The sequence below is a fragment of the Lissotriton helveticus genome, chromosome 9 (genome assembly GCF_964261635.1).
Source record: "Lissotriton helveticus chromosome 9, aLisHel1.1, whole genome shotgun sequence".
In the NCBI taxonomy this organism is placed as follows: Eukaryota; Metazoa; Chordata; class Amphibia; order Caudata; family Salamandridae; genus Lissotriton; species Lissotriton helveticus.
Genome location: NC_136070.1, coordinates 405,005,822 through 405,031,632, shown reverse-complemented (window position 1 = coordinate 405,031,632; position 25,811 = coordinate 405,005,822). Strand labels below are relative to the sequence as shown.

General features: G+C 39.5%; 1 protein-coding gene across 1 annotated transcript in view; it reads right to left on the bottom strand.

Annotated features, from left to right (window-relative positions):
- Positions 1-1,221: 1,221 nt before the first annotated feature.
- WDR25 (WD repeat domain 25) overlaps positions 1,222-25,811 on the bottom strand; it is an 816,010-nt gene continuing 791,420 nt past the window's right edge. The window contains exon 7 of the mRNA XM_078660186.1: positions 1,222-5,015. Coding sequence (XP_078516312.1) covers positions 4,794-5,015 — 222 coding nt within the window. The 3' untranslated portion in view covers positions 1,222-4,793. The remainder of the gene's footprint in view (positions 5,016-25,811) is intronic.

Here is a 25,811-nt window from a genome sequence, read left to right as displayed (position 1 = left end):
CATCAGGAGTAATATACACCAACTATACCAATCTGTGCCGGGTCAGATTGGAACGATCAACTATAAGAAACTTATTTGGACTGTCCAGAACAAGGATGAGATGAATGATCTGGTGCAGAAACTCACAGAGAATTACTTTAATGATAGAACGTTGGTGTCATCGATTGAACAGGGGGTACATTTTACCCGGAACCTGGTCAAGCCTCAAGTTCATATGCGAATAAATAAGAGGAACCAAACTAAGCAAGGAGAGGAAATTAAGCCATATATAAATCTTCCATATACAATAACTAAACTGAAAAGAATTCGTAATAAGTTAAGAAGACAAATTACAAATTTTACGGATAACAATGAAATATTAAGTAAATTAAATTTTTTAAATCTAAACTTGAAGAAACTAATATGGAATGAAAAATACCAAGCAAAACAAGCTTTTTGGTCAAAATTATTCAAGCAAGCAATCAAGCAAACTCAAGAGAATTCTGGAAAATCATAAATGGCTTAGTGCGGCCAAACAAATTGGTGGTATCATCGACATTATCGGAGCAAGAATGGGTTAATTTCCTTGAAAAACATCTAAATCTAAAATAAAAAATTAAAATAAAGGACGAAACACAGCCTATAAATAAACCAGAGTATGAGATTGAAGATCAAATTGATATACCAAAAACTCAACTAACAAAATTAATCAATAATCAAAAAGACGGGGCGCCAGGACCAAATGGAATTCCATTTGCTCTCTATAAAGAAAATCCTGACTTATGGTCACAATATCTTGTAAAGGTATTTAAAGAAATAGTAGAGACAGGCGTTATACCTGAATCATGGCGAGGGTCTCTAATTTCGCCAATCTATAAAAAAGGAAACTGGGAGCTCCCTGAAAATTATAGGCTCATCACTCTACAAGACACAGATGCTAAATTGTTTGCAGGGATCTTGCTTACCAAACTAAACGAATGGGCAATAGAAAATAAGGTACTGCCTCTGTACCAGACCGGCTTTATTAGAGGACTCGGAACTACAACAAACATCTTAGCATTATCTCTAATAATCGACAAATCAATCACAGCCAAACAGCCGTTGTATTTATGTTTTGTAGATTTTAAATCTGCCTTTGATTACGTCCAAAGAAATCTCCTATGGAAGAAACTGCAGCAAAAAAATATTCCAACTCAATTAATAAAACTGATTCAACTTCTCTACAGTAAAACTTGGGTCAGAGTGAGGATGGGGGATGGCCAAACATTAACAAAAGAAATCCCAACAACTGTAGGTCTTAAGCAGGGATTTGAATTGGCCCCTCTACTTTTTAATTTATTTCTAACAGATCTGACAGTGTTCCTGGATGAAACAAATGCACACCCGCCGAAATTAGCCTGCAAACAAATTTCTAAACTGCTATATGTAGATGATGCCATCCTTTTAAGCCAAACTAAAGGTGGATTACAGCGTCTAATTAATCGAATATCCATATGCGCAAAGGAAAATGGAATGGGGATAAATGAAACCAAAACTAAAATTATGGTGGTCACTAAAAATGTAAATTTAAGACACAAAAACAAATGATATATGGAGAACACCCAACTTGAACAAGTCGAAGTATATTGGTATTTGGGTGTATTATTCGATGAAAAGGGAAACTGTCACCCACAAAAATTAGACATACAAAGGAAGGCAAACGCTTTGACGGCAGCGTTCAGGATTCTGCAGAAATCATTTGGTAATCTTACTTATCGTCCCCTTTTAAAGATTATAGCGGAAAAACTGCTTCCGACTCTTACATATGGTAGCGAGGCATTAATTGGGAAAGATTCGGTAATAATAAATAATGCTCTATCCAAAACATTGCCTGCACAAATTAGATTAGAATTTGGATTAAATAACCAGTACTATGCAAGAATGGGCCAATTTATCAAAACATGGAATCGGATAAAAAATGACCAGGATAATCAGCTGTCTCAGTTATTATGGCAAGAAATAAATAGCAACGCAAAGTCACCAGCTTGGAATTTTCTTAAAAACACGCTAGAAGAGTTTGCTGTCATGCCAATTTGGAGGAACACAATAAGCAAGGCATCATTCAAAAACATAATTAACCAAACAACAAACCAACTGTCGCTTGTAAATGATAAAGATATACTGGCAATAAGAAAACATGCATGGCCAATAATAAATGGGTACACAAAAAAGAAGGTAAAGAGTATTTGGAAATACCTTGGTCAGAAAAAAATAACCAAGTTCTTGTTAAAGCAAGATTTGGCACACTCCCGGACTTAGTCATCTTCCCCCGTGGAAAAAAATGGAGGGGTCTACACTATGCAGATTGTGTAAAAGCGGTGAGGAGAATATTGTCCTCCTGCTATGTATCTGTCCTGGACTTCAGATCGAAAGAAAGATTTTACTCAAACCATCTTTTAATATACGAGGAATAAGGACATGTAGGCACGCACTGATAAGGTGTCTGCACCCTCATGATATAAGTATGAACTCTGCCTTCGGAAATTTTTTACTGAGAGTAAAAGCAAAATTGGGAGACTAAGTCCTAAAATTCGAGGCTTAGTAAGTTGTAATGCATTTTTATGTACCTGTTTTTAATGGTTTTAAATTATAGTATATGTTTTTGTATCTGTAATATTGTAAGATATTAAGTAATTAAACAATAAAGAATTATTACTATTATTATTAACTCAGAAAACTACCCTGCTTCCATAAAATTGAAGCACTCATTCACACAACGAAATACATTAAACAACTGCCATTATATATACACATATAAAAGAAATAGTAAGGTACTTATCTCTGCATAAGCAGCATTTAAAAGAGGAAGAGGATTCTAAGACATGTGTTGCTAGTTCTAACTCTTCTAATTCTTTGTAGTGCTCAATTAGCCGTCCTTGGGAGGATGGAAAGATATACCCCTTTACAAACTAAAATCTATCAAAAAACAAACTGCCAAAGCATAATCAATTTACAAAAAGGTAAGAAAAACCTGCGATCGCCTTCAACATGAAAGTAATTGCATAATGAAACATAAAACTATATTAAATTATCTAATTTTAAATATAACAAGCTGTTTTTAAAAAACAATGAAGACTTCATCAACTCAAAAAACTATCCTGCTTCCATAATTTTAATCATTCATCCACATAACGAAAGACATTAAACAACTGCCATTATTTATATACACATATAAAAGAAATAGTAAGGTTCTTATCTCTGCATAAGCAGCATTTAAAAGAGGAAGAGAATTCCGAGACATGTTGCTAATTCTAACTCTAGAGTGGTTGTTATGGTGATATAATGCTTATTCTTTGAAGTGGCTGTTGTGGGTGCGGCATTAAAGGAGTTAATGCATAAGGCTAGCCACTGTTCTTGTAATAAAGTGTATGAGGCTTTTAATATAACAATGTTCAAATAATACTGTTAATAACAAAAAGAATATGTTGATTATATAGAACTTAATACCACTATTATTTTGTTTCTATTGGCTGTAAATAACGGATGTTACTATTACCAAATGTAATGGTTCTCAATTAGCCGCCCGTGGGAGGATGGAAAGCTGAACCTGTCTTGCTGGGAATCAAACTTGTGACTTTTAGATAACTGTAAAGGTCTGAAGCGAGTGTTAACTTGCTGAGCAAGAATTCTGACCTTTCAAAAAGTCCCTAGATCTGAGTGTGGATACTAAGAGGTTGAACAAGTCAGATACTAAAATCATGATAAGACTTTATGTTATGAGGACAATGCACCAAAGATTTGGCTAAATCAATAATAAGTTAGTCACAAAGGCAAAATTATCCAATACTGTCTGACCCTGAAATAGTTAAAGAACTGCACATTTTATTATTTACCCAAGATAAGTTAAGTTGAATATACAAAATGAATAGAATACAGTTAATAAATAACTCAGCTGGCTTAGCCAAGCGGAGAGACCAGTGTAATAAGAGCCACTGAGGGGGCACAGGTTTCAATCCCTATAGCTCTAGCATAGCTGTATATTCCTTTGAGATCAATAAAAAGAATGCTTCTGAGTTGGCTTATAATAATACCTAGTGTTTGCTGTGTGCCTCTAACTAACCAGTATTATAAAACCTAAAGGTCAAGAAAGTGTGCACCATGAAGTGCTCAATTACTAGTTGTAGCCAATAAGCCAAGGGATATTATAATTCCTTGACTGTCAGATGTGTCTGGACATGATCATAGTGACCGTGCTTGTTGGCATAACAGATTGTCACTTGACTCTAGAGGGGGAACACTGAACATGAGGATGCTGAGGTTTCAGAAACTCTCTACCACTTGGATACATTTAGACTGAGAACAAAGCTCAGCACATTGAAACGATACCTCGCTGATGAGGAAAGCTGGATGAAGGAGAGAAAGAAAGAGAGCAAAAGTTATAAAAGAATCTGTATACCCTACTGAAGAAAGAAGAAAGACAAATCCAAACAAATATTGGATGCCTTTTATAAAACAGAGTAGTCCTGTTTTTGAAAATTGCTGTTCTAAACTGCTTTCATCTGAGTAACAAGCAATTAACTGGTGGTACTGTCTGTGTCAGTCATATTGCTTCAATTGGTTTCATTATTTTTAAAATAACACAAAGGCACCCCCCCAATAAGGATTTAGGGGGAAAGGAACTCAACTTTCATGTACTTTTGTAGTACAGTAATGTTATTAATGATACACCATTTGAGAAATACTGTGGTTTATCAGACAACGTACTAAAATGTAAATACAACAGCAGACAGTCCCCTTCCTCACCCACCCCCAATAATGGTTTTCATAGAAACTCATTACTGCCAGATTTTAATAGCTCCCTCCCAGTCACATGTTGCAAGGAGTGATGGGAGTACTGGATGAAAAGATAGATTGACGCATGCTTCACTGTGAGCATTAAGGGTATGGATAACCCTGGCAGTATTATAATTATAGAAATATATTTTTCCTTCAGAACTTCCAGTAGCTAGAATGGTTCCATCTGGAGAAAACTGGCAGCCCACTGAAAAGCCTTCTACCTGTATGGAAAGAGACAAGAGAAAGCAGTTATAAGGTAAATCTTTGAAAACACACTAGGTCCATCTAAATATGCTTCTTTTCTTCGTTGTACTTTATATGTTATTAAAATATAATTCACTTTCAAAAATCTTTATTTCGATCATGAAAGATCATAAAAGATATATGCAAGCAATTTAAACATTAAAATGTGTGTGAAACACATTAAAAGCAATATACAAATATACTATTTTGAAATACAGTATATTTGTATATTGCTTTTAATGTGTTTCACACACATTTTAATGTTTAAATTGCTTGCATATATCTTTTATGATCTTTCATGATCGAAATAAAGATTTTTGAAGAAAAATATAATTAACAATCATGGATGAGTGAAAATGCCCTTAAAACTTAACAAAAATAAAACCAAAATCAATCCATTTGGGTCCAAGTGCAGAATTAATCTCTCCTCCCTCCATATTCCAACCATTCAAGTTAAGTCGAAGTGTATTTTGTTGGTTACAAACCATACAAAAACCTCAATTAACACTGAAAACAACACAATTATGTTACTATTATCTTATAGTAATATAACAGTAATATAATTTAAAAGAACTCTCAAATCTACAAACATATCATCATAAAAAAGGATCTAACATCCTTTTATTAACGGCGTGGACCAAACATAGAACACTGCTGGCGGCAAAACCCCGGTCAGAGGGCCACAGGGCAAGCAAGAGCTACAAGGCCCAACCATGGTCATTCAGGATTTTTATTCCTGATGTCCCAGGACCCGATCCACAATGGGTCCTGAGCAACTGGTCCACATACCTCTTCAGCAATTGATTCTCAGTAATATTGTGGCTGAGCAATCCAAGACTCCCCCCGAGAACAAGGTGGATTCAGGGGAGTGAACACAGGCTCACAAACTCAACATGCAAGCAGCAGCAATAAATGATTGTCCAGCCACATACTTACTTGTGTGATAAAAAAAGTATTATATTTTACAGCTATCAACTCAGAAGAAAATACAACATTCTCATACAGCTACACAGCCCCCCAAGGTTAGGGTTCTAGTGTTTCTTTTAAGCCATCTCCCAGGTCACAGTTGCCCCTAGAAATAGTGGTTACTCTCCATTCACTATAGACAACATCGAGAGTAAGCCCCAGTAGTAGAGACTCAAAATGCCACTCTGACTCTATTTTAAAGTCAACAGTGTTACAGCAAATCAGCGATTTCTAGCAAGCACTTTCCCCCGGGGCCAACTGCCCACACTTGCAGACTTGAAGTGACTGGAGTTCCGAAGTGCACCCCTTCCGGGGACGCTGGGGTAGCTGCAGCTAGTTCAGGTGAGTTTGTTGCACATGGGCCGGACGGGCATCACTCAGTGGTTGAAGAGTTCTTCACATGCAGTCATGCTACTGCAGCTACCAAAGTTTCTTTACCGCTCGTCAGAGCAGGGTATATTTCTGGTCATTCCCACATCGTGGATTGGGGGGAAGGCAGGGGGGGTTATTTTTTTTGCCCCATCGCAGGTGTATAGGGTTTCCCATGGTGGCTTAATGTCTCCGGAGACAACTTCGACCGGGTCAGTAGTCTTGCTTGTCCAGGTAACCCCCCCCTCTGGCATACTTTGTCACTATATCCTCACTGTTGACAGGCTTTGATCCGATCGACACAGTGAAGTCTTCTGCAGTGGCCCCTCGAGGCATACTGGGTCACGTCTCTCCTACACATATGGGCTGCACCCCTCAAATCATAGCAATATTTTCACAGCAGCGCCTGTCTACCTAGGGGCTTGACTCAATCAATGCAGCGATGCACAAAGCTCAATTAAAGACAGCCCTTCTCTGGTATACAAGGATCGTCAACTTCGTTCTGCAAATGGGCAATGACTCGATCAGTGCAGCAGCCATATCCTCACACCTCGCAAGGGGAATCCACTCGACAGGGCTCCGTAAGGGTCCTCGCTCCCTCAAACACTCTCCTCTTCCTCACAGGGCCCCTTATTCTTGGCGAGCAGGCAGGCACTAGTGCTCCACAGCAAGTGGTCTTGGATTGCTTGGATGACGTCCCCTCACCCAGCAGGGACACTAGCAAGCCTTGGCCCTCAGTCCTAGTCACAGACAGAAGTCTTGAAGAGATTCGACTCGTCACATAGCCCATCTGGCTGTTTGGCAGATGACAACTTTTGGGGTCTCAATCTCTCCTTCATATAGGCCATTTCCAGACACAAAATGTGATTTAGGGTATGAGTGTTTGAAGTTTATGCAGGAGGTCTGTTCCCTTCTGAAGTGCCCACTCCCCAGCCCTCTCTTCCTCTTGACAGCAGTCTGTCACAGCGGGAGTGACTCTAAAGCTAACAGCCCCACAACACAGGCCATAGTAATGACTAGAGAACACACCTGGATTTCAGCCCCAGTGACAAACAAGGGAATGTGGAATCAGAAGGCTTATACCAGCCATTATAAGCCCGGAGCTACTCTATTGTCTTTAATAGAGCTCTCAACATTTCAATGCTCTTGGAGATGCAGGAGCGCAAGGAGGTATTTTAGGTGAGCAGGCCAGGCAGGGACCTTGGAGTCTGTGTGGCTACAGGCACGCCACTCCTCCGTGTGTCTATGGATCACTATTAAGTGCCTTAATATATAACCATTTACAGACACCAAGTAGGTGGTTTAGGTGTGCTGACATCGGTATGGTAAATTCATCTATAACATCAGCAATATGGAATAGAGCTGGATTGTGGTAGTATAATCGGTCCTGACGAAAGAGACAAGCATTTGTGGCAGAAACATGTTGACCCTAAGAAGAAGTTGGGGTAACACTTTCCATGGGACATCCTAACTTTTCACGTTTTTAATCACACCGGCTAGCACCCAGATTAAAATGTTTTAGGGCTATCAAGCAGGTATTTTTTTTAAAATAACTCTACCCCCACTCACTAACCTATTCATTTTCCAACAGAGTGCTTCTGTGCATCTCACAGTTTGTAGCACACTCCATTCCGTAACAGAGCAGGAAGGAACTCTATGATGAAGCAGGCCACAAAAGAGTAACCCTGGTGGGTGAGCGTTCTTTAAAGCAAAAGGATTCTTTTCTTCGGAGATTTACGGGAGGGCTCCTAAATTCATTTAATCGAGTTGGGCTCTATGCTTTGGGTGTAGTTCAATGTCAGAGGAGGGTTAGCCCATGCTCTTCAGCATCTCTTCAGTCCCCTTAATTTGCTTGTGAAATGCGGGATGTTATTACATTAGATGGTACCTCGCATAGCTATTTGAGAGGACTTTTAACTTAGAGAACCATGCTTAACATTTAATGCCCTGCCTATTGATGTCATAAGTGAAAGCGTTAGTTGTGCCAGAAGCAACTCAGACTGGACAAGACACTTTTCTGTTTCATTTGATGTCTTGGTTCTCCGCACTCTGTGCTATCTATCTGTAAAAGCTCAGGTGACAAACAGGAGACAAGGAAAGTTAGGTTATCCTCATTCAGATATTATGATGGCTTTACCTTCCGAAAACTTGTCATTCTTGCTGCACGGCTCAATTTTGATCTCATTGCACTCCATTAAATTAAACAAGCTTATCTAGCTGCCCATTAGAATACCTTTCTACAGGGAATAGGATGATTGCTGGTGGTTTACTGAGTTGCTTTGAATTTCAAAAGGTGTACAAACGCATGATCTGGGTGCTTTGTCCTATTCCAGCATTCTAATCTTCAAGTCTCAATAATACCCACTTCATGGCATGCACTTTAGAGAGGTTTAGATATGATATTGATCACTTCTGGGTTATCTTCATCATGTTGATCCATCACGTCCAAAGTATGTATACTCTCTCTTTTAAAATGTTACCCTTGTTTGTCCTTCACTTAGTCTTGTTAAGCATTCCTGATCCTGCAGGTGATGGGGCAACAAACAGCAAACAAGTGAGCAGTTTAGTTGCCGACAGACTGAACACAAGCTACACCAGCCACTGCCATCTGTAGCAGCCACAGCCCACAGCCCTGGCACACAATGCCCAATTGGCCCTCGTTCGCTCACCCCTACACTCAACCCCTCCCACTATACACTGCGTTGCACTAAGCTTTGCCCTCACCTGACCCAGGCCCTCCCTGAAAAACAGAGTGAGTGCAATATCCAGCAATAACTAGAGATATCCAGAGACATAACACAGCAACAGCGGAACATGACAGAGCAACAAGCAGGGAATAGGATCAGAATAGGGTTACTTATTGTTTTAATCTAATTACATTTCTATCACTTTAGGTTTGAGTAGCATTTGGGTTAAGTATCTGCTTCAGTGAGAATTCATTTTATTTAAATTACGTTATTATTATGGCTGGGGTACATATTAGACACACTTACAGCATTACTTATGAATTAATTTAATTAAAAGGAAACACCCTAGGAATATTGTTAACGTTCAGTTAATTCAGTCAGATTGAGGTTTGCTATCGTATTTTGTTTTTTTAGGAGTAGAGTTAGCATTATGATTTTATGTATGGTTGGTTATTTATCTAATTAGAATGAAATGCCATTATTATAAGTTTAATATAGGGTTATGGTTCGGTTTAGCATTAGGATTAGGCAGATATTACTAATTAAAACTTATTCAAGACTATTTGATGTTTAAATGATAATATGAGAACCAGAGCAGTAAGTTGGGATGTTCCTGTCGAATTTATTGTGCATGTGGGTTGGTCCAGTCCTAGAACACCATATGTTTTATAGGGAATGTTCAGATTATTTGTCTAACTGGGAAATTGCATGACACGGTGGCATTCCTCTGATTTCTTTCTGCGCAACTCTGAATCTTTTGACATCTAGGAACCTTTTAAGGAAAGCAAGTGGACTTTTCAATCTATTTTAGCCCAGATAGCGTTAGTGATTAGCAATGTTTTCACATAGTCTTTAGTGGAGTGAATAGGAGACATTTACATAGATATCTGAGTTGGTGATGCAACTTGCTGATAAGCACATTATTTGATTGTTTATGGACAGTCCCTCTAAACTCAAACTTTAAGGTTGTTTAATTGTGTTTGTAGATGTTCAGAACTCAGAAGGTTTGAGTACTGAGAAGATTATTGTAATACTCAACAGTTTAGCAATCATGGCTGGGAAGGAGAACATTTCACAATATATCATATGGGGCCTTACATGCATTGAACTTATACACACTTAGCACAATATTTAAAATATAACAAAACCAATACACTGATGAGAAGAAAAGATGTACTGGAAGAATCACTCAATATACAAGTTCAAGGACTAACGTATGTAATTAATCTTAATCAAAAATACAATCATGAAATTTGTTTACCATTTTCTTTACTCTGGCAATTTACATTTTGTATCTTTCCTGTTTTTGCCCACTTTCAATTCCCTTGACAAAGGAGTTCAACTTGTGCTATCTTTCCCTTCACTCATCACCTCATCCTTCCTGATCTCACTTCCTACTGACTTACCAATGATCTAATGATCTAGTGCTATCTTGTCTTTATTCCACCACTTTCCATCATCCAGCTTCACCACAATTTTTCTCACTTCTTATCTTGTCTTTATTCCACCACTTTCCATCATCCAGCTTCACCACAATTTTTCTCACTTCTATCACATTCTAAGGTGTAGAAAATGTGGTACCTCCTTTAGGCACTACCCTGGAAATGTTAATTCTTCCTTACAATTCAACCCATTGATTTTAGCCAGTTGTATGTTTCATTTTATTACATGATTTTTTTTCCAGAGTTTTATATAGCGCGAACTGGACGGTGGACCCGAGAAATCGGTTATCAGAGCACTTTAACTGAGCACGAGTTTCGTTACAGAAGGACACATTCATTTTTGTTAGGCAAGAGGAGATTAAGTGATTTGCCCAGAATCACAGGATGTTGAGCGATGTTGCCGAGATTCGAACCCAGTTCCCCAGCTTCGAGGTTGACCGCTCTAGCCGTAGGGCTACATCCTCTCTCCATGATTGAATCTCTCAACAAGACTATTGCTCCTGGGATAACAGAAGGATGTTCTTGTGTGTTTAACTCCTAAAAACTTTAAAAACTTGGCAAATTGCCCTGAAGTAAATTGGCACACATTGGCTGTTGATATTTCATTAGGAATCAAGGGCCAGATGCATCAAAGGGTTTTGCCCATTCTGTGTCTATGGGAAAATGTGTTGATGCATATGGCCCTTTGTTCTTTTGCAAAAACAGATTCTAAAAATTCTATCACCTTTTGATTATTGGATACCTTCATACAATTTACTTCTGATCAACGGCTATAATAATTCATCATTACTATGCCATACTTTTGTCCATTTACAGATAATATAATCAGACAAATGATGTAAATCGCCAATTTGCTCCATGCCTTGTTGGGGACCTTTATAGCTTTGATGGGACTAGGAACTGTTACTTCAGGTGTGTCACTTATCGCACAGTTCATGCAATTCCTCACATAATGTTCTATGTTCTTATCTAACTCTGGACACCAAAGTTGTTTTGTATTCTCCTGTTCAAGGCCCACATTCTTATATGCTCCTCTTGAGATAAAGTTAACACGTTGTTCCTCATTCCTTCAGGCACCACTAAAAGATCTAAATATAGTAAAATTCCATTCACAATGGATAATTCCTCAAAAACATACTTATATCCTTCGAAAGCTTTGTCTTCTGATTTCCATTTAGATCAACCCTGGAGAATGCCTTTCTTCACCTCATTTCCTTGTCTGCATCACATGCTGCCATCCTTTCCTCATGTGACATAGCAGCCTCCGAGTGACTTTCAACTGTGCACACCACATCTCCTTCATCATTCCATACTTATCGTTCCTCCTCATCTTGCTCACAGATCGGCATGTGGGAAAGACAATCAGCCAACACATTCTTGGCTCAAGGAACATATTCAAATTGATAATTGTACTCATGAAGTCTATTCTGCCATTTAGCAATTCCAAGTGTGGCTTTTTCCCCTCCTTTGGTGGTAAATAGGTGCATTAGTGGTTTATGATCAACTCAAACAGTAAAGTGAGAAAGCCATAGATAAGGTTTAAAATGACCGATGCCCCACCAGCATGCTAATGCTTCCCTTTCTATCACCGAATACGATGACTCAGCACCCCTCAGACTTCCTTTATGCAACTTCATCTCTCTCGCCCCTTCATTGCATGAGGACTGCCCCCAAACCCTTTTGACTAGCATCATTCATGATTATACTCTTGTCTTGTGTATCAATAGGTTTCAAAGGAATGGCATGTATCACTCCACTCTTAACCATCTTGAATTCCTGATCACACCTTACACCATTCAAAGCTAGAATTCTTTTTCAAGATATTTCTTATAATATATTTCTTTCCTGCGCAATTGGGGATAAATCTGGTATAAAATTCAATTAAACTCATAAAAGATGGTCCTTGTTTTCTGGAGGATAGATATCTTCTACGATAGCCTTGACTAAACAAGCTTTTGGCTCAACCTCTGCTTGACAATTGATAGCCCAAATAATCGATAACAGGGGTGTAAAATCTGCACTTTTTCTCCCTGAGTGTCACCCACTGTTTTTTTAGAAGGGAAAGTACTTGATGTAACCAATTGCCATGTTGCACTTGGTCTTTGCCAAAGACTAAAACATTGTCTTGGAATGAAATTACACCATCCATTTCCTTAAACAAACTTTCCACCACTCTTTGAAACACAGCAGAAGCGGACGCTAACCCAAAGGATATACATCAGAATTGATACAAACCTTCCAGGGCTATGAAGTCAGTATAATGTTCTGACTCAGGGTGTAGATTAATCTGGTGGTATGCTGAAGCCATGTTGAGGAAACTGGAAACCTTACCACCCTTAGGAGTGGATAGCATCTCTGTGATATTTAGGAGGGGCTGGCGATCAACACATATCTGATCATTCGCTCCTCTGTCTAAGTTCCCCCCCTTTGCCTTCGTTGTGTTTCTGTGATAACCAACACTAGCACCAAGATGGCGATTGGCATTTGAGTGCTTTACAAAACTATTAACATTAATTTCCAACTCTCAGGAGGTCCACACACATACGAATGGACCCATTGGACCTCCGAACTAAAACAACTGGAGGTACCCAATCAGAACTCTTGATGGACTTGATGACACCCTGACTACACAATCTGAGCAATTCCTTCTTAAGTTCTGGTCATAAAGCTAAAGATACCCTCAGGACTTTATGTACTGCAGGATGTGCACCCTCCATTATTCTCACTTTATGCATGACACTTCTAAATAGACCTAGGTTTTCTTTGAAAAAATCTGGATAATCCTCCTCCCTTTGGCTTTTTTCATGGCTAGAATTTGAACATATTTCTTCCTTGACATAACCTAATCAGGATTGTTAGGATCTAGTATTATGCCCCCATTATTTTATTGTGCCAGCCCAATAAACAAGATTCGTCTTTAGCCATATAAACTCTGCTTTGTGACTTCTTGTTTTTTAAATACAATTCCTCAGACTCACCTACCACTTCGATGGGTTTACAACCGTAATCTACAGGGCAAATTACTCAAACATATGAATGGAGAACCAGAATCTGCCATCACGTTTATGTCTCCACCATTTATCCCTAAATATACATAAAGGACTTTTTAACAAATGTAAAGATACTCTGCACACCTATTATGTTTTATCATTTCCCTCTAAAACTCCTTCCTTGGTAGTTAAAATCTCACTTTCATTACTTGTGGAGTGACCATTTTCACTCAAATTGGTAAGCCCAAACCTGTGTACTTTGCTGGGGTGCAAAGTACATGATGACCTGCACACTTTAGCAAAATGCCCCTTTAATATGCACTTGGCACAGGAACGCTCTTTGGCTGGACACACACTAGCATTTTCTAAGTGAGATGTGCTTCCACATGTATAACATCCTAATTGTTTATATGGCATTTCTTTGTCATCATCATCAAACTTTATTTCGATTGTGCGATCATGAAAGTACGATGTACAGTATAACTCTTACATAAAAGATTGACATATGAATAGGACAGTCATTGCACAGTAGGGTCCTAAAAATGTAATGTGGAATTCAACTCATACATAAAAGATTGCAAATTAATAATAGCTTTAAGAGCATGTCATAAGCGTCAAGCCATGTGGGACTGGAGCCAGGATTATAGTTTGTGTGCTAGGCAACCCTCTATTTAATGTGTGTTAAACAAAGGGGAGAGTTAGGGAAATTACACAGACTATGTGAGGTGGGAACTCCTGGTCCCCGGGATTAATGAAAACAACAATGGAGGAGTACCCCCTGTAGGAAAAAGAAAGGAAAGGTGGCAATTAGCCACTTCCTTGCGCTTATGTCAAGGTTAGCATGGAGTGCCCCAACCTGTTACCGGACAGTGCTTGTCCTTTCAGAAGACCCCTCACTCACCAACCTAGTTGGTGACATGCTTCATCATCGGGGTCCCACCCTATAGGCCGAATGCCCATAGGGTGTGCTGCGGCACCTGACTACAGTGGAGCGGGTTATTGTTTGTTTATTATATGTGCTTAAAAGTTACAGTGAAAGATGTATTAAAAAGGGCCAGTACTACTCACTTGAAGACTTTATTCTTGAGCGTCTGAACCCCAATAAAACCAGTGTGACACCTGTGCCTAATTAGGAAGGCTTCGGTGTCTCAAGAAGTGTAATGTATAAAAATAGCGTAGTGTGTTATGTGCAAAATTACAAAGTAAGATTATTAAAAGGTCTACATGTTTCAACCATCACAAAAATTCTATGGTTTTTGTCAGGACCGTGAGGATTGCACGGGGTGGTACGTACACGCTAAGGTGCGCCCTGCACTCGTGCAATTGTAAGACCACAAAATTGTGATCTTGCGTAAAAGGGTGTGTTTAAATCCTTATTCAGGAAAAAACACTTGAAGCGGTAATTGTCGCTTCATGGGCTTCAGATCTACCAAGACTGCAAGTATCCGTCACTTGCGGTATGCGATCATCTGGCAGTAAACCTACTTGGTTACTGCTCTCGAAGCCCCGTGGAATCGAGAGCAGTAACCAAGTAGGTTTACCGCCAGATGATCGCATACCGCAAGTGACGGATACTTGCAGTCTTGGTAGATCTGAAGCCCATGAAGCGACAATTACCGCTTCAAGTGTTTTTTCAGACGACTCAACAAGTAGGACAGGGGGATCTAATTTCAGAGGTGGTAGAGGGTCAAATCCATTGACTCCTTTTTTATCGAGAGGCCAGCAACAACAGAGAGGACGCTCTCGGAACACCCGGAGAGGCTGGTATCGCAACCAGTACACACCAGGTTACCGCCAGACTCGCAACAACTTTTACGAGTGGTAACTAATAATCCCGGTACTCTGACCGACACTAATTTGAATATGGAGATTGTCCCGATATTCAATATATCATCACAAACATTAAGTTCAGATGAAATAGGTGTTCTAAGCCATGGGTTATCCTTTGTTCCTACGAACAGAAATGATATATTCTCAACCCATTTGGAAATCTATAAATTTTTTAGAACCCTTTCGCCTTAAACAGTTTTTTGTAAATTCACCATCGATACAGACAGTCAATGTAAGCGGTCTTAAGTGTCCTTCAACGTTCTTTCCCCAAACGAATACTATGCCAAAAGACTTAATCACTTTTGAGAATGTGGTACTCAATGAAATCCAACAACTCTTCCGTGATAGGAAATATGTAAAGTTTAACTTCACAAAGGAAGAAAATACAATTTTGAAATCTTTATCTAACCGGACTGACCTAATTGTGAAACCAGCGGACAAGGGGGGAGGTATAATCCTACAGGACAAATGTGATTATGACTGTGAAGCCCTTAGACAACTCAACAATTCAGTTCATTACAATAAACTGAGAGGTGACCCTACATCTAGAGTTAGAAAGGAAATATTAGCTTTAACAACTACGGGCTTAGATGGGATGTGGTTGAGTAAAAAGGAGTTCGAATATCTCAACAAAAAAGATTACACCATTCCAGCCTTTTACACACTCCCAAAAATTCATAAACATAGCCAAAAACCACCAGGGAGGCCCATTGTGGCAGGTTGCCAATCTATACTACAACCATTGGCGGAATATGTTGAAGTCTTTCTAAAACCCTTTGTTCCCCAGAGTCGAGCTTACACACAGGATAGTAGAGATGTTATCTTAAAATTGGAAGGACAATCCTATGATCCTCTTTCGAATCTTCTAGTAACAATGGATATCGAAAGTTTATATTCGAGTATTCCCCAAAATGAGGCTTTATTAGTGATCAGACAGACACTAGAGAAACGTACACGTCCCCATCAAGTACCAACGGATTTTATTGTACAATGTGCCAAGATTGCTCTAGAGGAAAATTATTTTCTCTTTGAACATGACTTCTATGTCCAACGACAGGGTGTAGCAATGGGCGCTATTTTTGCGCCGGACATCGCTAATTTATACGTGGCAGATTTCGAGGACAATACAATTTATGAGAACAATCCTTACAGTCAGCACCTAATACAGTACCTTAGGTACATAGATGACGTTTGCATAGTGTGGAATGGCAATGTGGATATACTGAAGGAGTTTCACATCTGGCTTAATCAACAAAACAGCCATTTACAATTCACCCTAGAGAGTAACAACCAAACAATTAATTTTCTAGACCTCACAATTTCAAATGACAACAACATTTTAATTATGAGTTTATACACTAAACCGACTGCGAGGAATACGTTACTCAAATACAATAGCTCACATCCTCGCAATCTCAGGGATAACCTCCCTTTTAGACAATTTTTGCGCATACGACGCAATTGTACCAAAAGGGAGGATTACTTTCGTGAGGCAAAATTACTTCAAACAAAGTTAGTCACTAGATCGTATCCCTATAGATTAGTGAAACAAGCAATGAAACGTGCTTGGTATTATGATCGAGGCGCTCTATTGACCAAAAATGACACATTGAGATCTAATACTTCACCCTCTCAATCTATCACGTGTGTCATGACCTTCGGTTCTGAATCTAACCAGATTAAAAAATCATCAGACAGAACAGGCATTTAATCAACAAGATGGAACCTTTCTTAGTTCAACCACGCTTTGCGTTCAAAAGAGGGAGAAATTTACGAGACTATCTAGTCAAAGCCTACAAAGAACCTCCACCAAGGTCTATTCAAACACAATGGGGTCTAGCCCCTATCACTGGTCATTATCCTTGCAGGAACTGTGTTGCTTGTGCGACGACATGTGTAACTAAGGATTGTATTATAAATGACAAAAGAATTAAGTTGTATCATCATTCAAATTGTCACACAAAAAATGTTATCTATTGTCTTCGTTGTCCGTGTGGACTAAACTACATTGGGAAAACGACACAGGAGGTCAAAAAACGTATACTACAGCATCAGTCTCGCATTCGATGTAATATAATCACTGCCCCATTGGTGGAACATTACCAACTTAAATCACATCGACCTTCTGATATGCAATGGTTTGTGTTGGATACTGTTGTATGCACAAAGCGATACCACAATGTGGACCGTCTGCTTACTCTAAAAGAAAACAGGTGGATTTGGTCATGTGACACTGTGTCAAGGGGATTAAATTCTCTTATTGAATGGCATACTCTGGCCACTTTATAAATTCTGAATACATCTGGGTATCTGATATTTAGACTGTAATGAATCTATAGGATCTCATCTTGTTTTTTGATGAATTTCACTTCGGTCCTCCTGCACACTCCATTCTAAGATGGCTTCCATTCTTGATGCAAGTTGTCCGCATTTTTGTTTATAACACCCCCCCTTTCATGGGACACATTACACGGAGGTCTAATAGGGATAATTTCTGCCCTAAACAGAATTTTGAGAAGGTTTGCCTGGCTTATTATTATTAACACCGGTATTCAGTTTCTAGTTAAGTTTGCCATTCCAAGATGGCCGCGTTTGTATGGCCTGACTGACGTCATCGCTTGCCGTCCTTCTTCTACTGGCGTTTTCACTCGTCCGGGTGGACGAGCATTATCCGTCGGTCAGAGAAGGCAGCAATTGTTTCCTGATTGAAGTAAGTTTCGCGGAGTTATGTTTAAGTTTAGAACCCTGACGGTCATTGTAGGCAGTAGTTGCTTCTTGATTGAAATGGGTTTCGTGCGTCTGTGAGAAAGTTCTCAAACCAGTGTTTCACATCTGTCTGAGATTTGCTCATATCGAGGGTATTCATATGAGCCTTTTGTTTGTAGGTGTACTTTAAAGACACAGAGCCCCGTATACAGTGACAAATACGGCAGGAGCACGTAAGTCCCTGTTTGCATATATTTACATTTGTGTGCGATATGGTCATATGAGGTCAGAGTTCTCATACCCAACATTATGATTTTATTATGCAGGTTCAACTATTGTGAACACGAAATTTGAGTGAGTACGCAATCTAGGTGGCTTTGGCTTTGCTCTTTTAACTTAGGAAAAGCTGCCTTTTTTGAATATATGGCTTTTTCTTTTTATTACATTTCTAGACTCTGTTGGACATTGAGGTCCAGTTGATTAAATATATACTTCCGGCTGGAAGTATTAGGTAAGCGCACAATTGTGTTGGCTGGTGGTTGACCTGCTTTTGTTTGTTTTATCACTATACATTGGTTTATTATTTACTTTCACGCGGTGTCACATGGGTAAATCCCTTGGTCTTGGTTGCACTCTGTGAGTGTCTTTTGGGGTGAGCAGACGATACTACATACAGGGATAAATTAAGTTTAACTGTTGGTTTTTTGATTGTAATTAGGAATGTGCAACAATTTTTTGTCCTGAGGATGGTCCTGGGAATGTTTTCACCATAGTGGACCGAAACGTCGACGCTTCCTAACATCGATTTGCTTAGAAGTGAACCTTTGTGTTATTTTGAAAACAACTTTTATACTGTATCAAAATAATATGCTGTATGGTATATTATTTGTCTATGCAAAAACAAGCAAAAGATGTTTCATACTACTTACAAGAGAATTTTGAAATGTTAGTAGTATTGTTGTTGCCGTAACTAAATCTCATTATGAATAAATAATAATTGTGATATATCCCATGTATTGTATAACTTATGTTCACTTATTGTGACAACTTATAAATAGTAAATGAGCTTTGTAATAATTCCTGAGGGGACATTTATGTAGATTAGTCCACTGAAACGGGGCACAACTAATGGCAGGCTTTCTTGTGCAGTGTGCCCATCACCTATGCATGCGCTGTACTTTCCTTCCCCTGGAGTGTATGACGCCATGCACAATCTCCTCAATTGCGGCCCAATTAAAAATGGCACGAATGTAGCATTGAACTTGTCATGAATACGGCCCAATTCAAAATGACAGACACGTAATGTGAGCCGCGTTAAACGTCACATGTCAAGGAGCTCACACTTATGCATGAGGAAGTGAAGACTCCAGCACAAGAAATGCAGCGTTTGGGTTTTTAATAAATTCAACAGTACCTTGTTACAAAGTTCTCTCTTCCACAGCGGCGATGTCTGGGGAATGGGACAAAGACCAACGATAAGGTTCAACATTGGTTTAGACCTGCGGCCGGAGTTCCCTTGATGCTACAGGATGCCGGGATCACACATGAGCATTTTCTTTGTCCTGCTATGTGCTTGGGCTCGATCGTCGCAAATATAAAGTTGTTGAATGGATGTAATAGTTTATTTTAAATTAATCATAATAATACAGCAGGACTATCAAGTACACGTAGCGACCGCCACCTTCAAGTCCAACTGTCACCTGCAAGATGTCACACTCCCTTTTCTCATACCAACATTCTATAATCATGGTAACATAACATTCCATCCATTGTTAAGATAGGTCTCTCACCTCATTTGCTTTCTGAGGGCACATATCTGTCTACAGGCTAAAAGTTATTGCAAACTATCCATATGCTCTCTAGAGTTTTTTCCAGTGAAGGCCATACATTATGGATTGGCTCAGATCATCTACAATAATCTGCAGATCACAAGTATAAATCTGTACAATTTCAATTCAGCTTTCTATCTTTCCAAGTTGAGTAAATTGGGTACAATTATTTGGATAATAGTAACAGCTGGTATTGGCAGGATTTAGCAATTGCTGAAGTGTTGTCTGAAGTGCTATAAAAGCGGGTTATGATATTATCATCTAATAGTTGAGAAGAATTACAAATAGTTGAGTGTGAGAGAACAAAATGTATTGTGACAATCACATAATTTGTAGCACAACATATACTAGAACAAAAGCAATTAGAGAAAAAAAGCTGTGTTGAGCAGATTATCTACTTCATAATTTGTATATAGTAGTTTTTCACAGAGGCCCATTCATGTGACTTATACAACATGTGTTTTGCTGGATATCAGCTACTGAGCCCGGGGCCTGTTTAAGGCAATTTTGCATCACTGCAGTACATTCAAAAGAATGTGTGGTTGTGAGGGCAAGTGTCTCCTAAATTTGTATGTTTTCTAATTTAGGGTTTTGCAGTCTGATAATGGATTGGGTTCAATGTGCTCTGCTGCTTGTTGTTCCTAGAAGATGTCTTATGATGGCTAATTTTATGGGAGTGAGATGCTCTTTTCTTGAAAATATTTACTGTTAATGGAACAAATAACCTGTTACAAGAAGATGTCAAGACTTTGAAGAGAAACATATAAAGGATGTCTTCTGTGCAAACATTTTAACACAATGAGTAACATATTAAAACACACTAAATAACCATCTCGGCATGGACATTCAATATATTTGTATGATGCATGCCTGAGATCTTCAAATGAACTATCTCCCTGTTCTGGTTCATAAAGGAAGTTTTCATTTATCTTACTAAAAGTTACAAATCTATATAAATAAAAATGTAAATGTTCATTTGTTCAAAATCGCAAATCTCCGAAAATTCTGCACCAATTGCTTTGAAATTTTGACACAACGTTGGATTCGAATACGCGCGTGTTTTTATATACACAACGTTGGATTCCAATACGCGCGTCGAATACGCGCGTGTTTTTAATCGAAAGCCTGAACAGACACATAAAAATGTCAATGTTCGTTTGTTCAAAATCTTAAATCTCTGAAAGTTCTTCACCGATCGCTTGGAAATTTTGACACAACGTTGGATTCAATTAAGCGTGTGTTTATATATACACACAACTTTGGATTAGAATATGCGCGTGTCCAATACGCGTGTGTTTTTAATCAAAAGGCCGAACAGACCCTATTGATTTGGTTGCTGCGCAACAAGTACAAGGGACGCATAGAGACAATAGTCTACATATATTAGGATGGACAGTTGGTGTCAGGATGGCAGACCGGGAAGTGGGTGGAGGGAGGGGTGAGGAGTTGATTCACTTTGTAACATTAAGAAAGGACGCATAGAGACAATAGTCTACATATATTAGGATGGACAGTTGGTGTCAGGATGGCAGACCGGGAAGTGGGTGGAGGGAGCGGGGAGGAGTTGGTTCACTTTGCAACATTAGCGTGTGTTTTTATATACGCAACGCTGGATTCGAATACGCGCGGGTACAATACGTGCGTGTTTTTAATCGAAAGGCCGAACAGACCCTATCGATTTGCTTGCTGCGCAACAACTACAAGGGAAGCATATAGACAATAGTCACAAAAACATATTGCGTACCCACAAGCATTGTGAAATTAAACATATTAGAAATGTGCGCTTACTCTTTTCTTTCTCTTCCATGTAACCAGACTGAGCCACAGCAACCCGTGGCTGGGTACAGCTAGTATCTAATAAAAACTCTACCGATTTCACATGAGGATAGAACAAACTTCCACCTATTCTTCTAAAATTCTTGGGGACAGAGATATATGCACATACCATAACAGCTCTTCAGCTCCTTTCTCTTACTCTCCGAATACATTGTCATTTTCACAACATAACATATATCCACATTCTGACTTTGTGTTTCATGTCACTAAGACATGGCCCACAAGATGGAAAGATGCTAGAAGGAATCAGATTACAGGGACCTAGCATTATCAAACTAGGAGCACACTACCATGGTATCCATTTGGTCGCTCAAGGATCTGCACTCTTGACAAGAAAGTTAATTACCTGTATGGTGTCCCTGTATTATCTCTGACACTCGTGGTGTTGAACGTCAAATTTATACAGACAACACACAGATCCACATCAAATTGGAAGAATAATCAGCAGCCATGCAAGTAGCATGCTGCCTACATAAAGTAAAAAAAAACTGCCTTTGTCTAAAACATCTAAGAACTGACGCCATCCTCATGGGCCCTACACAGTCATTGTACTGCGCTCTTGCTTGTCCAAAACTGTGTTAATTGGTGAACCTCCTAGACCTACATGCAATGCACACTGTTTACATTATACATTATACTAATAAAAGTGAGTACCAAACAAATACACCAGCATTTTGGAATGAAACTCAAATTCTTAAGCGTCAGAGGAATTGCTACAAGCTAAGGGCCTAGGCCAAGAAGGAACACTTATTCTGCTAGACCTCTTTCTATCTTTCAACAACTTTGACCAAGTTAAGTAGTTCAAACTCCTTAAAGTAAGATACACCTGGTTAAACTATTCTCTTTTGTTTCTCCAATCACACCCTTGTTGTTAATCCTTTTTTAATATGTGCCTGGATCCCTGTGCAGACCAGGACAGAACCAATGTAAGCTAACATACATATGTGATTGGCCCATATATCAACATGAAACTGGAAAGAGAACACGTTGTCACCATCAAATAAGATTGCCTCACACAAATACAGAATTCTATGCATCACAACTCAAACTGCCTAAAAGCGACTAATGTTGAAGTCACACTAATTAACCCAGGAAATTCTTCTGTAGTCTCTTCTAAATGGCCTATAGGCATTACATACTTCCTCTTCAAGCAGAACATATGCTAAGATTGCCTCACACAAATACAGAATTCTATGCATCACAACTCAAACTTCCTAAAAGCGACTAACTTTGAAGTCACACTAATTAACCCAGGAACTTCTGTGATCTCTTCTAAATGGCCTCTAGGCATGACATACTTCCTCTTCAAGCAGAACATATGCGAAATAAGTACACTTTTTGATACCTTGTTAATCTTCATTCTGTTTCAATTAGTGCAAAGATTTTGGGCCATATGTATCAAGCTAATTAGCATTCGCAAAGGCCGCTAAATGGTATGTATGAAACATTTTCGCCGCAAAATTAGGAATCGCACATTTTGCTATTCCTTATTTTGCGATTGCACTTAAGGAATCGCAAAATTTACAATTCCTTAAATGCAATGTATCAAAAAAATATGTATGCAAAAATGCCAATAAGGATTCGCAGATTACCACCAACTTCTAGTTGGTGGTAAGTTGTGAATTCTTTTAAAAAAGCAATTTATTTAAATTCCAAAGGTGCCATATGACGCCCATACATGCCCTTAGGGCATGTATGTGCGCCATATGCCCACACATGTCTTTTTCAGGGAGGCGATACAGAAAAGGGGGTGGTGATGAACAGAGTGTCTGAATTAAGCAGACCACTCTTTTTCAGGGAGGCAGCAGGGTGTTCTTGTGACACCCCTGCACCCTTGAAAATATTCGCAATTTGTGATTAGCAAATTGCTAATCGCAAATATCCCCTTCATTCCTATGGGCCTCCTGGACCATAGAAATGAATGGGAAAATTGCGATTAGCAATTTGCTAATCGCAATTTAGGAATGATAAGGAATCGCTAAAACGAAGCGATTTCCTACATACATACCGTTTTGCGATTTCTAAATAGCGATTCCTTAAAAATCGCTATTTAGGAATCGCTAAATGGTATGATGATACATATGGCCCTATGTGACAAAGACATAAAGGAAATACTCATTTCTCTACATAGTGGTATAATCCCAAAGCTCAGTGTTTCATGTCACTTATGTTCAATCTTCATCCACACTGAAAGAACTCCACTACATTAAGAGTACAACCAGTAAATCGCTGACTCTATAAACGCTTTCCATTTATATTCATTGTATGTTGATATATCCCTTCTGGACACTCCTCATTTAGTTGCTCTACAACAATCACAGTGATATTTGCTTTAAAGTGGATCACAGCAAATGTCGATAAGAATATGTTCCAAGTTTATATTAACATTATCCTGTTTGTGGGGGGAAAGTAAAAGCAAATGACATTTTAAGAGAAACCTGTGTCTAGAATAATGCTGCCTTCCAGAAAATTTCAAAATCAAATTAGATGAGCTAAATTGCTGGGCTTCTGCAATACTGTCAGGAATTCCCTCCCCCCCTGAGGCCCGCTAACCACAGCGCGAGCTATCGCAGGAACGGTAAAATCGGCAGGCGGACGAACTACAAGTACCAGCATGCCTAGCGCGGGCCAAAGCGCAGGCTGAAAACGCCCATAAAAGACGTACGCAGTAGAGGAAAGGCGTCGGATGTTGAGATCCGTGCTGGCCTTACTTGGAACTGGAGACCGCGGACCCGTGTCTTCCTAGAAGCTGCCGCAGACCTGATTAGAGCTTCTTTGGCATGTCCTGAGGTAAGATTGAGCAGCTGCTCTCTTACACCTCCGCTAGTTCCGCTCCTCGCGGTCGAGTGTCTGGCTAGGCATTCCCGTGAGAGGAGAGGGCAGAGACGCACACCACGGAGGTGTTTGCCACGTCCTCTGTTTTGGATATTTGAACCTTGTGTGTGCTGCGAAGAACAGATACGCTCACCAAGGAGGTGATTACAGGCGTTCTATTTACTTGCCGTTATGCATTGAAGGTCGAGCGGCTGCTCCCTTAGCCACCATCCGGTAATTCTCGGCTGAGTGCCAGACCAGGTATTTCTGAGTACGTTGCCCTAACGCTAGGAGATCCTTGAACCTTAACAGGCGCTGTATCTAGGCCACCCGACAAGCCATCCTAGCAACGATTTGAACGGCATTGTCGGCCGTTACTGAGCACAGTGCCCTCCGTTGGGGAATACCAGGACCGGTATTCATGCGGAGGACGGTTGGATTATTAGCCCTACGAGTGGACCAGGGCTGGTATGGGTATCGTTGCATTAAGCTTTATTGTTTCTTGTTCCATTGACGTTATCTCTGGTCGTGGTTACACCGCGCTTCAGCGGGACTAACATTGTTCAGAATTTTGCTTAGCTTATTTATTTATTTATTTAGTTTCTTATATAGCGCAGGAATTCGACCCCCGAAGGGGTATCTCCGCGCTTACGTTCTTACCATAAGCTGAACTAAACAAGGATACACAGGTAGAAATACTGGAAAGACTACCAGGTCAGAAAAAGATGAGTCTTTAGGCATTTCCTAAATGCAGTCAAACTGGAATTTAGCCTAAGGGTGAGGGGCAGGGAGTTCCAAAGAATAGGGCCTTTATAAGATAGAGCTCGGCCTCCCTGTCTCTCCTTTTTGATCCTAGGTACTTGGAGCAGAGCTTGACTCTTGGAGCGCAAAGAGCTAAATACCCTATTGGAAGAAAGAAGTGGTGGAGCTGTGTTATTGTCTTACAGTCTATGCTCTGCTCCAACCCTGGGACCATCAGGCAGATCACAAATCTGAGTTTGGTGAGGGCCCCATTGAAACAAAAAAAAATTCCAAATGCCATTTATCATTACTCTGGCATGAGCCATTTATAGACCAGGATATAGACACATTTAGCTGTGTATAGGCTTCATGTCATCATTTGTCCATGAAACTACAACATGAAGTATAAGGAGAAAGTGAGCGTTGGACCATCCCTCTTCAACAGTTGGCTTTCCTGCTGTTTTGGGTTAGCTCATTACATTATACATAAGGCTTATTTGACTTTCCAGTAAGGATTCAGTGATCAGGCATAGATTAGTTCTTTTGTATGACTGTAGCTAGTAC